General features: G+C 36.6%; 1 protein-coding gene across 3 annotated transcripts in view; it reads left to right on the top strand.

Annotated features, from left to right (window-relative positions):
• The window catches only part of EDEM3 (ER degradation enhancing alpha-mannosidase like protein 3), a 63,482-nt gene extending 47,638 nt beyond the window's left edge, over nucleotides 1–15,844 (top strand). For all 3 annotated transcript variants that reach the window (XM_001375647.4, XM_007480956.3, XM_056815647.1), the window contains 4 exons: nucleotides 1,024–1,218; nucleotides 5,665–5,830; nucleotides 9,207–9,392; nucleotides 11,886–15,844. In XM_001375647.4, coding sequence (XP_001375684.1) covers nucleotides 1,024–1,218; nucleotides 5,665–5,830; nucleotides 9,207–9,392; nucleotides 11,886–12,292 — 954 coding nt within the window. In that variant the 3' untranslated portion in view covers nucleotides 12,293–15,844. The remainder of the gene's footprint in view (nucleotides 1–1,023; nucleotides 1,219–5,664; nucleotides 5,831–9,206; nucleotides 9,393–11,885) is intronic.
• The last annotated feature ends 2,104 nt before the right edge of the window (nucleotides 15,845–17,948 follow it).

The following is a 17,948-nucleotide window of genomic DNA, read 5'->3' as shown; positions in this document are numbered from 1 at the left end:
TGGATTCATCCTTTTTTTTTTTAAACCTTTACTAAGTATTGGTTCCAAGGCAGAAGAACAGCAAGGGCTAGGCAGTGAGGATTAAATGACTTTCCCAGGGTTACACAACTAGGAAGTATCTGAGGCCAGGACCTCTCATTTCTAAGTCTGTCTCTATCCAGTGAACCACCACCTAACTATCCTAGTGGATTCATTCTTTTTTTTTTAAATTTTTTTTTTAAAAACCCTTACCTTCCGTCTTGGAGTCAATACTGTGTATTGGCTCCAAGGCAGAAGAGTGGTAAGGGCTAGGCAATGGGGGTCAAGTGACTTGCCCAGGGTCACACAGCTGGGAAGTGTCTGAGGCCAGATTTGAACCTAGGACCTCCCATCTCTAGGCCTGGCTCTCAATCCACTGAGCTACCCAGCTGCCCCCTAGTGGATTCATTCTTAAAGGGAAGCATTTACAGAATCTGAGTTGGAAAGTACTTCAGAGGCCATTTAATCCAACTAGTACCTGAACAATATATTCCAGTATCTCTAACAAGATCATCCTGAATTTGCCTGAAGACCTGGAGAGGGGTAACTTTCTACCCCTCTTACTCCCTTTGGGAGGCTTTTTTTTTTAAAGTATAACCCTCATTTTAGGACATTTTAATTTTATATCGAAGTTTTCTTCTTCGTGACTTCCATTTATGGCTCATATTTCTCCCTACTAGGATAATCAGTAGAGTAGTAGAAAAAGAAGATCCTGTGAAAATCATTATGCTCAGTCACTAATAAAGAGTGATTCAGAAGTGAATTCTGCATCCCTTTGGGCATTATTGATATCTACTGCCAGAAAATGAGATTGGTCAGACTTTAGAAAATACAATATCTAGAAGCATTTTTTTTAAAATTCTTAATACTAGGGAGGCTATACATTTATGTTTGGAGTAGGTAGAAAGAAGTATAGAGTTAATTATTAAAAAGTAACTCATCAGCAACAAAAAAATGAAGATATTTTATGGAGGGACAAATAGAGATGTTTGATTTCCATTTTAGGCTGCAAGCTCACTTGATGCTGAAGATGGTTTGCGATTTATGCAAGAGATGATTGAGTTGTCTAGTCAGCAACAGAAAGAACAACAGTTGCCCCCCCGAGCTGTTCAGATCGTCTCCCACCCATTTTTTGGAAGGGTGGTATTGACCGCGGGGCCAGCACAGTTTGGAATGGACCTGTCCAAACACAAATCAGGGGTATGTGTATGCCATGTGTATGTTCTTGCCTATCTTATGCTTTAGGATTGTTCAAATATAACCCAACTTGTCTGTTCTCTAAAAATAGTTTTGATTTATCAGAAATATTAAATATTAATAAACCCAAATTTGAGCATGCTATACTAAGAAAAATTAAATCTGAGGAAGCTAAATTTTTAAAAATCACCAGTGTAATTTTTATTATTAATTACGTAAAATTTAATGTTCTGCCTTTCCAAGTTAGAAATCCTTATATTTCAGGCGTTTGAACTTCTTTGTTGGATGATATATGTAAATGTCAGTAGTCTTTGATCTCCAATAATCTTATGGGAGGGGTGTGGGTAAGGTGTACCTAATATTCTAAAGAATGAAGTGCCTGGGTTTGGTAGGCTTTTGGGATTATATAAAGTTATAGTAACATTCAAAAAGTTTGCTACAATTATGGTTGTCTAAAGGTAATTGTTTTTAAAAGAAACTTATTTAATGAAATATGCAGAATGATCAAACAACAAAATTTTTAGGAATCAGATAATGTAATCTTCTACAGTGATGCTGAAACATAGTTATCTGTTTTTCATGAGTACTTCTGTTAACATCAAATTCATTATATAACAAGTCATCCCATTCCATTTTGAACAGCTGAAATCATTTATTTGTTCAGCAGACATTTATCAGTGCCTACTCTGGGAAGTGCCTGCTTCACCTGTCAGTGAAAGAGATAAAGAAAAAAGGCATGATCTATTTATTTTAGGTGTCTTTGGTGTACTTTATGTGTTAATTGTTCATTTCTCTTCATATATATACTTGCTTTAATAAGCATTAACTTCAGTTCTGCCTTTGGTTTATTACTGAAGCCACACAAAGACAAATCTTTCTTATATGCAATAACTTTCAGATATGGGAAAATAGCTGTTATGTTCTTCTCTCTTCCCTCTCTCCTAACTCACCTCAGGAGTTTTTTTTTTTCTCTTATGCTAACAATGTCCTTAATTTCTTCAGTCATTAACCATGATATAGCTTGGAATTCCTTCACTATTCTGGATGTCTTCTTCTGTATGTATTCCAGTGTTCTTAAAATATGGCATCTGTAATAAAGTGTCTGATTCCAAATGTGCTGTTACTCCAAAGAATGGAATCAGGTTAATATATGGCTAATGTAGCCATTAGTGACCCTGTACCAGACACCCACATTACCACATATTAATCTCACCAGTGAAAACATCCTTCTAGTCATGAAGGTCAAGATTATGTTTGCTTTTTTGGCAGCCACATTTTATTAAGCTTATGTCAGATATTTAATTAACCATAACCTCATAGCCATTATTGCACGTACTATGCTTAAACCACATGCCCTTTCTTTGCAGTTACTTTTTTGGATCTTAAGTTCGGGACTTAAAGCTGATCATTTCAGTTTGTTAAAATCTTTTTTATAAAGGATCTTCAGAATCTTTTAGATATGGTGAAGGTTCAGAAGTAAATCACACAATCAAGTAATGAACTAATCACTGTTGTAGGTTATAGGATTCTAGAATTAGGGTAAGAAGACACCTTTGAAGCTATCTTATCCATCATTTCATTTGAAAGGTGAGGAATATTGAAACCTATTGAAGTGGGAAAAATTGCCTAATGTCAGGCACAAGTCTGTGTTAGAATCCAAGATAAGATGCTCTGTCTCTAAATTCTGTACCGTTTCTTCTGTTCCCTGCCTCTTAGGTAGTTAAACAGAGCTTTGAAAACCATTTATCAAACCTGTTGTATTTTTTATATAGTTGATAGATACCTAGGCTTAGAGTTGAGAAGATCTGGGTTCAGGTTCTTTCTCTAACCCTTACCAGTGTGACAAGGAAATCACTTTAAAAGACTGATATATATTCATTTAAGTCAGCCGTCAACCTTTTATAGAGTTTAATTACAAACAGGAGGAAAAAAAGGAATTAGAGATAGAGAGAGGGAGAGAGAAAGGGGAGAGAAGGGAATAGGGCTTAAATACCCCTTCTGTTTAGGCTGGGCCAAAAGGCCCAAGCCCTTAGATAGCTGGGGCAAAGAAAAGAGATCAGTCCCTATTACTCACGTGACCAAAATGGAGAAACAGTCTCAGAGGCCCCCACCTTCAGCTTCCTTCAGAGCAAGCTTCTCAGAGCACCTCTCCAACCACTCAGAGCCAAAACTCTCCAACCACCCCTCAGTCCTCAGACCCCTCTATCTTTAAGGAAACCATCCAAGTTCCCTCCCCTCAGTTCTCACATCTACCAATCACTGTCCATGTCTTCCCTGTGCCAATGGTGGCTCTAGCTTAACCCAGGACCGCCCAGAGGTCTGTGGCTTTGCACATGTCTGTTGAAGGTCATATTCTCAAATAATTAAATCTTGATCTTTTGCTACAGCCCTTCCTAAATCCTGTTACCCTGAGTAGGGTAGAGATTGGAATAATTAAATTTTGATCTATGCTGCAGCCCTTCCTATATCCTGTTAGGACCGAGTAGGGTGGAGATTGCAATTTCCAAGACTTGGTTCTGTCGTTCCAAGTATCTCCATTGTATCAGTTCTAAAATCAATCATGACTCAAAGAAATTCCTGTTCTATGCTTAAGCATAGGTCAAAGTCCTTTCCATTGTTCAGCAAAAGGTTTCTGTCCTAAAGTAATCTTAAGAAGGGAGGAGGAGGAACCTCCCATGCCAATGGGGTTCACATTCCAATAGCCAAGACCCACTATCAATAGGAAATTTTTCAAGTATGAAATTTCCCAATGGTGAAATTTCCAACATTTATAAGTATAAGAAATTTTAAGGTTTACACCAGCAGTAAGATGATGCTGAGCAAGTTACTTAATTTTTAAAAATCTCTATTAGTAACTAATCAGTAAGTTGCATGAAGGATATGGAGATTATCTATTGAGAAACTAGGTCATGGCCTCCTAGATCCCAGGAAGTTGTAGTTGAACCCATATCATCTTGACTCCCAGCCTAGCACTTTTATCTACTATTCTGGTATTCTGTGTAGGAAAGAGTTTCTATATATCCTTGGCATAGTTACTGGCGTAAACCTAGAACCAAGCCATTTACATAGAAGGTACTTAGTAGATGTCAAATGAACTGATTTTCACAGAATGGATTTTTGCATTAGGTAGGAAATAAATTGCATGATGTGAAAGGTCTTAATACTTGGAAGAATCTGGGGCTGTGAAAATCACCTTGTTTAAATTTAAGGCAAAAGGGGGCAGCTGGGTGGCTCATTGGATTGAGAGCCAGGCCTAGAGACAGGAGGTCCTGGGTTCAAATGTGACTTCATACATTTCCTAGCTGGGTGATCCTAGACAAGTCATTTAACCCCGATAGTAAGGGTTTAAAAAAAAAGGAAAAGTGGATTTTGTGACAAGAAGTCAAGTGCCCTATAAAGGCTAACTTCTAAAAAGCAAACTGTTTGCAGAATTATGTTTTGTTTGTCTTTTGAATTCGTAATGGATCCTTACCATAAAAGCATCTTTTATTTCTGTAGTCCAACATAGCTAATAGAACACTATTTGCCTTTCATTTATATTGTCTGTATATTAAAGGCATTACAGTCAGTAGGTTTGTTGGGAGGGGGACGGTATGTGGGGATACTATTAAAGATAAATATATGGAGAGCACCAAAAGACCAGGAATAAGTGTTAACTGTGCTGATACAAAGTAGCTAGCTGGTCTTCATTTTTTTCTTCTATAAAATAAGAATTTGACATTCTTTGACTTTATAAGATATTTAAAAAATAATCATTCCTAGTTAAGTTAGAGTTTGACTTTGGTTTTCTTAAAAACTAGTTGAAAATTTCTCAAGGCCCATCTTCTTTGGAACATGTGTTTTTGGTAGAATACAGATTTTTAAATTTTTATTAAACAAACTGATTTCAGTCTGCAGAATTTCAACTAAATTTATATTAATCTTAGTTCTAGTTCTCATTACTAGAGCAACAAAAAACATTTTTTTCCACATTGTAGCTTTCAAAAATTTGAAGACAAGCTAATATATCTCTCACCATAATTTCATCTTCAAAGCTAAATATCCTAATGCCTTTTTAGGTATCCTTTCTCATGATATACTTTTAAAGTTCTTGTTAGATGGTTGCCTTCTTCTGGAGAAACTCCAGTTGAACACCTAATCTGCATAGGGTAATGTAGTAGATGCTGAATTGATGGCAGTTTTTCAGACCAATTAAGTAATAGGAATAAGTATCCTGAAACAGCCAGATCTTTTCTAGTTTGGCCTTATGACAAAATGTAGTTCAAAATGTTTGAAACAAAAATTAGATTAAAATGTGCAAATATGATATGACATATGCAAATGAAATGAGTTCTTATTAAATCCTTTTCTTGAAGTCTCAAATATTGTATTAATGATTACTCTTGATTAGTTTGGAGAATCAAAATTCTGGTTTCTAACTCTATTTCTAATCATTGTATATTTCAATAGACAAGAGGATTTGTTGCAAGCAGTAAACCATACAATGGCTGTTCAGAGATTACTAACCCTGAAGTAGTAATGGGGAAAATTGCTTTGATGCAGAGAGGCCAGTGCATGTTTGCTGAAAAGGCTCGGAATATCCAAAAAGCTGGAGCAATTGGTGGCATTGTTATTGGTAAGCAATTTTTCCCTATTACTTTGCTAGATAGTCAAGTACATAATTTTAAATAATTTTTTTCCCTTACGAACCTTAATAAAATTTCATGCCTGTAAATTGAATTTCCCCTTTTTTTGTAAGTTGATTTTATAGTGGAATTTCTCTTGGTAGTCCATTAGAACAAATATCTCAGCTGTTTTCTTAATAGGCAGCAGTCATTAAGGGAAATGCACATCTTCAAACATTTTGACAATGAATATTTTTTATGTCCAGGTACCTTCAGTATTCTTAAGCACCATAATAGGAAGGTTGTGGGATACTGCATTCTGGAAATAGCCAGAAAGCCAAGAACCTAGAATGCTTCCAGAGGAGTAGTGTGAACTAAGTCTGGAAATGTAGGTTCAAATCAGATTGTAGGGGCCCTTATAATGTTATAAATAAAATTAATCTGGAGGCTTATTACCAGATTTATAAGCATTTATTAGTAAAGAGAAAGAGATTGATAGAGGTAGAAAGAGAGATCTTGGCCTTTCTGATTTTAGGGATAGATCTGATTCTTCATTTAGTTGACTCAGGCCGCTACTTGCTAGAGATGGGCAAATGAGATCAGGAGCAGAGAGAAAAACACCAGCCCAGGAAGCCAGATACAACCATAAGGAGAAAGCCTGTCTCCACTTCCTGAACTTGTTTTAAAACCTACACATTCCTCCCTTTGTGGCAATGTTGCATTGGCTCTGGCACATTGATCTTGGGACACCTACCCTGATGGGGGGAACCAGGGAGTCTGGATGTTAGACATGCCATGTGACTGTGACACCTATGTCTTGACACTAGGGTGCATGGGATCCAAGTCCCCTAAATAATTTCACATAATTAGTCCTCATAAAGACTTAAGAGTAGGGAGGGAATGCCTGAAGTTTGGTAAGCAGGAAAAAAGTTTTCATTTGAGGGGCTGGGTTGTAAGTTTTCTGTAAAAGAGAAGAGATATTTTTAGCAATAGTTTGAGGGGATAGTAGGGTTAAGTACTGTGCTTTTAAGGATTGAGGGACTCTAGGAATGTGCCTAGGAAAGATCCCAGACATTAAAAAGAGGTTGGATGTTTGAAGGGTGGAAAAATGATGAAAGAAACAAGCTTCTGTAAGAGAAGGGAGGTTGGGCCAATGTATAAAAGGGGAGGGACTGGCTTTGGCAGAAAATGGAATAACGTAGATAGATTTTGAAGTAAAAACTAGGAAAGAAAGAGGGAAAGCTACGGAATCTATTGTCTCAGTATGTGCAGAGAGGGAAGGGAAAGTGGCTCAAGGAGGGAAGAACAGCAGATAAACAGCCACTTGGAGAAGTGCAAGGAAGAATCAGAAGAACAAGAGTGTTGCTCTACAGTGTTGTGAGCCCAAGCCAAGTTATCTAACATCAATTTTAATGGATCCAGTTAGCCCAGTTGGCATCTTTGAATAGCAGGCAGGAGTACATGAATAGGATCTTACAAGAATCCCCTCTAAAGCAAGTTCAAAGAGTAATGATCTAGCTTTTCCTTGCTGCCTTTCTGATTTTGCTTCCCAACATGTCAACTGTCTCTTCTAGGCACCTGCAAATTTGATAAGCAGACCATGTTTATACCTATCCAAGTTACTGATGAAAAGTATTCACAGGATAGGATTGGGACAGATCCCTGAGGCACCCCACTAAAAGCTTCCTTCTAATTGAGAGTAGGTGATAATTGACTGCTTTTTGATTCAGTCAAGTCCATTTTACCATTTCCATATATATCCAGCTATGCTTCTGGATTTTTGTCGGATCCCTGAGGCACCCCACTAAAAGCTTCCTTCTAATTGAGAGTAGGTGATAATTGACTGCTTTTTGATTCAGTCAAGTCCATTTTACCATTTCCATATATATCCAGCTATGCTTCTGGATTTTTGTCCTATTTATAAGAATAACAGGAGGGATTGAGTCCATATCTATCTGATATATCCCCTGATTTCCCTGTCCAGTGACCTGGTCAGGAAAGAAAGTGAAGTCAGTTAACCCCCTATTTCAGATGAAGCTGTGAGGGTTTCTGGAATCACTTTGACCTTTTCTGGTGTTCACTTGCCCCAGGAGTCTGAGTCAGGTTCATTGACCTAGAGCTGGCAAATTCTGCAAAATCCATTCTCTTCATTTAAAAAAAAAATGCAGACACTTGCATTTCTCTCATTTTCCATTGTCCTTCAGAGAGTCCTTTTAGTGGTTCAGCAATCATGGTCCTTAGTTTTTAACAAGTCTGATTTTTCACAGAGTATTTGCTTTCTTTCCACTCTCAATATTGCCATTCTTGTACATATTCAAACTTAAAAAAAAAATGTACAAAGCATTTAAATCCATTTCTTTACTAAAAAATCCATAATCGGGATGAATGGATTTTTTTTTTCAGAATTAAATTTGAAGACTTCATTTCAAGGGTGGGAAAAGTGAGTTAGTTTACTAAGTATTCCCTCGAAATTTCATATATTGGCTTGTTCCACCTTCCTTATTCATTGTGATAGCCCCTGAGAACAAGGAAAGCTCTTAGAGTTCTTCTGGGTCAATCCCCTCATTTTTAAGATGAGGGAGACTCAACTTAATTGACTTCAAGGGTACACAAAGTTGCAGATCTGTCTTTCCGTTCTGGGTTTCTTGATTCCTAATCTGATGTTCTTTTCCCTTTGTTTATTCCTCACTGAAGCTATTTTCATCAGAGAATTTAATTTCTTGCTTATTTTACACATTCAATGTAAATGAAACTGCTTAATTCTGACTTATCAAATATCAAGTATTTATACTAGTATTTCTTTTAAAGAATTGCTTTCATTGCCTAAGAAAAACTTTAAAACTTAGCAAAGTTTTCCCTTTTATGTTACAGTTAATCCTAAAACATTTGTTTCATTGTTTATTTCATTTCATACTTGTTCTCTGTAATCCTTTATTAGTTGTTACAAGGAGTTAGGAAAGAAATGAAAAGCATTTTTGTGTCCTAGCTTCAGAGTATTTCTGTTGTCCAGGGGAGTTAGAATGTGGGAAAAATAAGTTGTAGATGGCTTCGAAGGACAGCTATGAGAAATGTGAAAATCAGCCATTGGATTTTTCCCTCTTGTCCTTTCTCTAAAATGGTGATCAAACTATCAGTCAGTCTTTTGACGGTTGTGTAGAGGGGAGCAGAAACATTTTACTCGGTCCTTTATGAAAGTGGAAACCAGAAAAAAATAAATTGAAAGTCAGTGAACCTTGGTGCCCAGACAATTTAAAGATAACAGTTATGATGTTTTATGACATAACGGCATGATTCAGGTGTGTATACAAGATTAAAGGACAAAAAGTCATGGTGGGAATATGCTCATGGAAAAGTGGTTTCAAGTTTACTGTATTTATCGTTGGATAGATGACAATGAGGGGAGCAGTAGCGATACTGCCCCTCTTTTCCAGATGGCTGGTGATGGAAAGAATACAGATGACATTACAATCCCCATGCTATTCTTATTCAACAAAGAAGGAAATATTATCTTGGATGCAATAAAGGAATATGAGGAGGTAGAAGTGCTTCTCTCTGATAAAGCAAAAGATCGAGGTAAGGGAAAAATCATTAGTTTATTATCCAGATCTACTCTAACTCTGATTACAAAGTAAGTTGCAGTATTTTTCTTTACAGAATACAATTTTTAAGATTTTTAAGAACTGTATTCATATCTTGGTGCTTGAAATAAGATGAAATATGATTTTTTGCCTTCTGTTTTTTTAACTGGATTTTTTTGGGATATTACATAAATTATAGTCTTCATCAGTGCTTTATTTTAGTCTCATATTTTGATATATATGTGCTCATAAAAGAGGGATACTATGATGTAAACACAGGGAAATAAAGTCATTTGAATACTCCTTGGCCAGTTTTACTGAATCTACTTCTCATTCAGACTTCTTTTGTGCTTTAATTTTCTGCCAGCAGGATGAATTTTAGATAGTCAGTATGATAGTTGTTCCTTCTCACAAGACTCCATTTTATCAAATGATTATCATAGATTCTCATAATAGAAACATAGCACTCACCCTGTTGCTAAACTTTGGCTCGAGAGTAATCTTTAAGAACACGGCTGCAGCTACAAATAGTTTGTCTAAAATCCAAAACAAAGCATACTTTAATGCCACCGAGAATATTTAGCTCTTTATTTTAGTCTAAAGTCATTTTAAAAAATCTTAAAACACTGAAGATAAAAGTGCTTTGTAAATTAAAAATCTTAATATCATTTGATGTCATCCCTAATGTTTGCTCATTTCCATAAGAGGGGGAAATCCAGGAAAAGTGGGCAGGGCATTTGTTGTGATACTGGTATAGATAGCTCTTGGAATAAGATGATTTAGCATGAGGCCAATGGGATTATTGCCCTTCCTTGTAGCCAGCCAAGAATTATAATTTATCAACTTCTGTGATTGTTCCTTTGCTCCAGAGTCTTTGATAGATACCCATATGGAGCTTTTAAATGGAGTAGTTTTTTCAGGTGAGACCTTCTTAAACTAGATTCTCTATGGTGATCTGGCCATGGCTTAGTCAGAAATTTGTTTCTGTTGAAATCTTAAATGATTTTTCAATTCAGATATTGTCCAAGAGTTAATATATAACAGTGAATGAACATGACTGTGGTTTTCTAAGCTAATAAGAGGATAATGATTTACATCTTGGATCACTTGGATCTATCCCCTTTTTTCATTCACTCATTCGCTTCAAACTTAGGTGAATTAATTCTTGCTTATGACTAGTTAATGCATTTTCTTTCTCCCCTTCCCCTTTCTGCTACCCTTGGGATTTCAGCAACGATATTTAAAGGTAAAATGCTTCCAAACTACATTTTTGATAGCAGTAAGTATCATGAATGAATGAGCCTCAAGTTCGCATATGCAAGTTGAATACTTAAATTCTTAAAATGCCATAATAACATCTGGCTATGTATACTTCAGTCACTTTCCATCCTTATTTGGGAACAACACTTTACTTATCCAACAACATATGCTTCTAGATGAAAACGACATACAACTAATATTCTCATCAATCTCTTTCCGTGTAATAGTCACTAATGTATATGCTATTTTATTTTTTATGTACGAACGTTAATTTTTTTTAAGCATTACAATTTGATAGATTTTTCAAAAGGTTATGCTGATTTCAGATTTGGGAAAGATTGGTAACGAATCTTTGTTGGAATTGACTGTGTAGTGTGTTCATAGTCTCAGGATTAATGTGAGCACATCTATTTATTAACAGGAAGAAGCAATACTTCCCTATATAGTAAAATAGCTTTTTAAGTCTTAAGATTACTTTGTTCCTGAAAATCTTTATTTTAAAGTATTACTTTCCTTTTTAGAACCTACATTTGCAAAATTGAATCAGCAGCAGTGTATAGTATAATTATAGCTCAATATTTATCCATGTAGCAAACAATAATAATACTGTTAACTGCCTTACGAGGGATAGATTTTTCTCTTTCCTTTCTTGAATGTAGAAGACCCTTCAAAAATACTCACTTTTATTTCTCTTTAAAGTAAAGTTATGAGATCTTAAACTTTCCTAAATATTATTTCATTAAACCTGGATTATAATGGAAATTTTAACTAAAAAAAAATCACATCACAAGTGTCATAAATGTGACTGTTTTCTTTTTCTGAGATTTTCTTAATAATCTAGGTCTCTTAGTTGCAGTGTTTTGACAAAATTTTCTTATTGGAGGGGATGGGGTTGAGTGTTGTATGTTTTTACCAGTTTTTTTACCTTCTGGTTTTTTGCTAATATCAACATAAAAAACTTTTTTAATCCATTAGTTGACCTGTTTAGTTTTATAAGTAATGAATTTTTGATGTGAACTTAGCTAGAAAATATGAAATGTTTTAATGATTCCATTATTAATTAATTTGTATCAGAGTTGACCTGAGTCAATTCTGAGCCCTTTTGGCTTTTTAAAAAATTTTAGCACAGGAAAAATTAGTACGCTTTTGAGGGGTTGTTCAGTGTAAAGTAGTATTATTATTTTGTACTTTGTAAGTCTCATGAAGCTTGTTTTTCATTCTTTTAAAGATCTTGAAGTAGACAACATGGAACAAAAGTCTTCTGAAAACGATTCTGAGAATCAAAAATCGGAAAAGACTACAGCAGATTCTCAGGACCTCAGTGTGGTCAATCAGGAGTCTGTGGAAGAAAGTTCTCCCATCTCTCAACCAGAATCAGTATCTCCTGCTGATGTGGACAGTGCTAGCATTTTGTCTTCCAAAGAAGATTCCTGTCCTACTGAAAACCATGAGACTACAATCCATGACAGTGAATGTACAGAATTAGATAACCAGCCTCAAGAACAATCAAAAACTGAGGAAGAGTCTAGCCCTAATGTAAGCTGGGACAATAAAGTCCAGCCTATGGAATCCATATTAGCAGACTGGAATGAAGATATAGAAGCATTTGAAATGATGGAAAAGGATGAACTATGACTCACAAAAACATCTCCTGGTGGGTATTTAAAAAGGAAAAAAAAGTGAACTTTGGTTAAGGTAGACCCTAATGCAGAGGAAGGCTCTCTTGTGGGCGTTGTTAAATATGGTGATGAGCAACCAGGTTCTGACTGGATTATTTAAAGATCCTAGAAATCCAGTGCATGCTATGTTAGGATTGGCCTTGTTTAAAAACATTTTCCCATTAGAAAGAATGGGAGTTTATTTTCCCTTCCAAACATGGCAGCTTTGCAACACAGTGATAGCCTATCTCTCATTTTGGAATAAGTAATGGGCATTCCTGGGCATTGGGTTGACCCAGCCACTGAAGGGGAGAAGCGTGAATGCATTCGGTTAGTGTAATAGCCCTCATCACTTCCTGACACTAGAGCTTTGGGAGGTCAAGATCAGGTTGCCTTTTGAAAGCAAAGGCAGGTAAGTGCTGTGAGCATTCAGGATTGTGCTGCCTTACGTATACCACTACAATTGGTAGTTCATTACAAAGCAAATATGTTTATAGTAAGAACATTTTTGCTCATTATATCCATTTTTTTCTTTTATTGACAAATGAACAAGGTGATTTGGGTTTTTCTTAACCTTGCCCTTTTTACACAAACCAAAGGTGAAGCTAATGTGCTTTCTCAGAGAATTTCTCTGCATGGAAGCTGATCAGTGGGACCAGGCAAAAAAGGTCATTATAATGTGTTGTGGAAAATGGTTGCTTAATACTCTTGGGAAACAGGGCCAAAAAAATTATACAGTTTTGCAATACAAACTTCCTTTGGGGCCCGCCATGGTAAAAACCTTATAAAGCTATAACTACTCAGTAACACTAGAATGTTAGTGTTGTTCTCTGTTGTAGACTAGACCACAAGTCTTTTTTTTTTTCAGTTCATTTCCTCTTGAAGATGTTACCTCTAAACATCATCAGCCTTATAATAAATATCTCACACTTTTAGTATGCAATTTGAGCCATAAGGCCAGTATCACCAACAACTGAATCCATTTTGTTCCATTTGTCCAGCTTATTAGAGCCATGATAAAACTATGGTGGTGATATATAAATCCAGGGATAACTGGTATTTTTTTTCTTTTGAAGGCTTTTCTTTCTAAAGTTGCAATTAGGGCTATTCACCTTTTCTGTTGAATCATGTTTTTCTTATAAATATTCCCTTGAGTGGGTACCAGAAAATTTATCTGTGGTCATTTATGAAGAAACTCATACAATAGCAACTAACATGTAGCTTAATGAGAAAACTTTATTTTGTGGCAATCTAATACTGTCTACATTTAACAAGTTTTAAGTGTTTGGTTAATTAACTTTTGATTTCTGTAGACATCTTGTTTAGCAGCAGATCATGGCTTCATTTTGTACTCTTTTCCAAACATTTATGAATCAATCTAAAAGCTTACGAGAAAGGCTTGCAACACTCCCACCCCCACCCCACCCCCAGCACCTGCCTTTTATCATTTGGCAAAACGACTTTCTTTATGTACAGTTTTGTGGTACTGGTGAACTTTTAACGGTATACGCAGCTGTTAATCGGAATAGCTGTATGGCATTGTAGTTATGTATATTCATGTACAGCGTGACTTAGATTCCAGATAAATGGTGTATTCTTTTGTAATGGGGGAAGTAATTGCTTTTAAAAAATTCTATGTAAACATAATTGAGGCAGGAGCAAATGGAATCTAATGTGAATTTACTTTAAAGAGAAATTTTTAGCAAATAAGATCTTGGTTGGCCTTGAATTAAGTCTTACTCCAAAATAGGCTTTTCCCCGTAGTCTTTCTGCATGTGAAGTATGGTATGCAAAGCTAAAGCTTCATACCACAGAAGAATGGAGGATGGCTAAGTGCTCTGTCAATATTGATTTCCAAACTGCCAAACTAGCTGAAGCTTAATAATACTTGACTTGCCTTGATTTCAGGGCTGGGACTTGGTGAGGGGGAGGAGTTGGTCTTCCAGACTTTGGTTATGGGAGCCTTATATGCATTGCTTTCATTTTTGTACCTTAGAGCCATTACTTCCTGAGTCTATGCTTTCCAAGTTAGAAAAACAAAGTAAATGATTTACAAAATAAAGTCAAAGCCAGTGAGCGAGGAGTGATGGGGCTTCATGGCTGAGCCTGGAGCCAAGGCGGCCACCAGGGGGACCTCTTTCTTGTACTTAAAGTCTTGGAAAGAACTTGTACACTGGCTTAGGGATTTGAGTCATTTAAAAGCAAATAAAAACCATGACAGATTAGGCCGACTCCTGGAAACAAGGACAACCTTTAAACTTTTCCCTAGGATAGTAAGGTAGTGTTCACCTCCCGGAGCCCACTTGTGTCATTGCCTATAATTTACCAGCATTAGGATTTAAATAAATTCAACATACTGCCACTAAGTAGTCTTTTATTTCAGTAAGAAGAAACCCTAGCAGTATCAAGTAAGGTTTGGGGGTCATACTCGTATATATTAATTGTTTCCTCTGGATTTGGGAGACTTTTTTTAAAAATCCTGAATTTAGAAACATCTGGTCTACCTCAGTTAAATGTTGACTGCCTGGAGAGTGAGCTGAAGTGATCACCAGAGCCATAAAAGTAGTTTGACCAGGAATCCGAATTTGCACAATGTTTACAAACCTGGAATCAAGGATTTAACCTGAAATTTAAAGTTAGACGGGAAGGAAAAGGGCAGGAAATGAAAGGGGAGGGTTTTATTCAGGTATCTTCAAGTTTCAAAAGCTAACGTTTACCTAAGAGAAAGGAAACAACTAGAGTCTTAGCCTGCTCACAACTGTTCTCTGAACCATTAGCACCGATCTTCAGGATATTTTCCTTGAAGCTTCCAAGTGTAAAAGAATTGTAATATATCAGATGTGGTTGAGTGAAGGGTTTGCTGGGTATATATGTTTAATAGGCTCCCAATGACAATTTGGTTCTTATCTCAGAACCGATCATTGTAACATTTTCTTTACAATATTGGATCAGTTCAAATGGGAGAGTTTTAAAATTACTCTCTAACTTCAGTCAATTCTTATTCTCGTAAAGATATTTATTGTCTACTTTTATTTATCATTTTGTAACTGTTTTACAATTGACATTTTTTCTCCTGCCAAACCCAATGAAGTCCAACTCAGCAGAAAGCTCAGCATTAGTCAAATGTTGTTCATAATTTAGGGGGTGGGGGTGGATGATAAACCTAGTAAATATTCCAATAGTTTGTTTTATGCACAAGGCTTCAGTCAGAACATAGAAAAAAAAACATTCTGTGAATGAAATATTGTATGTTCAGATTTTATAAAAGACATTTTTAAAAGCCCAATTTACAGCCGTATATTTTCTTATAAATGTAATTTATGAAAAAAGATGTCTGTACTAACAGGTGCTGTAACACTACTGTTGGATTTTACTGTTTGGTGATAAATGTATACCATATTTCTAAGGAAAACTGTGTACTGTGATGTAAAAGTCTGGGCAGAAATGTATATAATCCTTGTATATATAATTGTGTATTTGATTATAATTGCCGATTGTAAAGATTTAATAAAATATGTAAATATTCTAATCAAGCTTTCCTTTGAATTTTTGGTATTATCTTGTATCATTTGCAGAAAATTGCCATATATTTGCTACTGGCTTGAGGTTTTCCTGCTGTTCCTATCCGATTTCCTTTATTAGTTCAAACAACTTCCTGTGGAGTTAATTAAGCTCCAAATATAGAGTCAAAAAAAGCATTTCTACCACCTCAGCTAAGTATATGGTTAGACACCTAGCACTGTAGTTCTCAGAGTGGTCACCCTTTGGCTGTTTTTACTATAACGTCTATGATTTCAGAAGAATGCTGTCACTGTAGTTAATAAAAATCAGGTGTTATCTGATTAAGTCCAGGACTTGGATCACACTGGATCACACAGTTAGTAACAAAACCAGGACTAGAATTGCGGTATCCTAACTCCACTGTTCTTTGTTATTCTGTTTCTTTTGAAAATCTAACAAATGTTTCTGGTATGGACCCTTGGTTTTCATCCCAGCATGCTTCTATAAACATGCCTGTGCTCCCCCAACCTAAAAAACCCCTCACCTGACCTTCTATCTCTATTGCCCCCTCTGACTCCCCTTGTGGCTCACCTTGAGAAGGCAGTCTACAACTGGTGCCAACTCCAGTGGCCTTTTCCCAGGCCCTATTCTCCTTGATCTCTTCGTAGCCTTCAACACTATCAATCCCCCTCTTCACCTTGATACCCTCTTTAGTTTTTCAGAACCCCATTTTCTTTGGGCCTCTTGTCCATTTGGCTGTTCCTTCTCAGTCTCGTTTGCTAGATCCTTTTCCTTCTAAACTCTCTACCCTCTCCTACTTTCCCTCTTACTGTAGAGGTCTTTAGATTGCTCCCCAGTTCCTCACTATCTCTCATCCCCCATTGCCAATCTGATCACCCAGTCCTTGTCCCTTCATAAAAATATCTCCTGTAGAAGGGAAGTTTAACTATGAAAAATTAACAAAATAAGTCATCCACCCAAAATGTTCATGTTTTCAGAAGTTGGGAAAGAGATAATTTGGGAGACACCAACAAAGGGCTACTGAATGCCCTGTTGATTTTCCCTTTGAAACATTTTCACCATATGCAACATCTTTGCAAAAATGCATCCCCTTTTCTCCTCTGACACGGGCACTGATGGTGCAGGCCTTCATTACCTGGACTTATCGATATAGACTGCTGGAAGATCTGCCTGCTGGTCTGAGGTGGTGGTTCTTTATTCTTGGGGGTCTTCAAACAGCAACTAGCTGGCTACTTTGGGGGATGCTATACTGGTGATTCCTTCATGTATAGATTGAACCAGGGAGTCCCCAACTTCCAACTCCTTCCAACTCTCAAGTCCTATAATCCTATGAGATCACAAATTCAATCCTTAATCTGTATGTTTTTCCAATATGTACAACACACTAGACTGGGGGCCAAGTGTGCCAAAAGGGAAGCCAACACCCACCATGCATCCCTGTTCTTGAGGAATTTAAAGTGGCCATGTCTACCTAGATAAATTGTGATGTGGCCAAAGAAGAGAACCAAAGTGCTTGAGGAACATTGGAGGAGAGAGAACACAGTAAGGTAGAACAGAGCAGCTTTTATGGAGTTGATGGTGCCTAAGTGGAGCTTTGAAAGAAGTACCAGATGGGCTCAGAAGATGGCATGCCGAATCTGGAGAAAAAGATGTAGTCCTGTTGGACTAAATGACTCCTGAGCTCCTTTGAGGTCATCTCAAAGTGAGTTCAATCATTTTATAAGTAAATGACTTCCAGTTTTCTTTCAAATTCAGCATATTATCTTCCACTTACATGCTTTCATGCAGGTCTGAAATATACTCCATTAATTCAAAGCACACAATGGGCAAAAATAGGATACAACATATTCCTCATGAAGAATTGGGCAAAGGAGTCAGTGCAACTGGATGTGACCCGAGGAGATGAATTATCCAGAAAATAAGTGGATAGTCATGTAGTGGGGAGTGAAGGGTAATGGTAAGGTCTACAGGCTTAATATCTATACAAAGTGGAGAGTACTAACAGGGTTCAAATGGAAGGGAAAATTAAGTGCCTACTATGTGCCAGACACTGTGCTGTACTTTATAGATATATAATTTGAATCAAAAATCTTAGGAGGTAGGTGATATTT

This window comes from Monodelphis domestica, chromosome 2, assembly GCF_027887165.1.
Source record: "Monodelphis domestica isolate mMonDom1 chromosome 2, mMonDom1.pri, whole genome shotgun sequence".
Taxonomy (NCBI): Eukaryota; Metazoa; Chordata; class Mammalia; order Didelphimorphia; family Didelphidae; genus Monodelphis; species Monodelphis domestica.
This window is presented reverse-complemented; position numbering and strand designations above follow the sequence as displayed.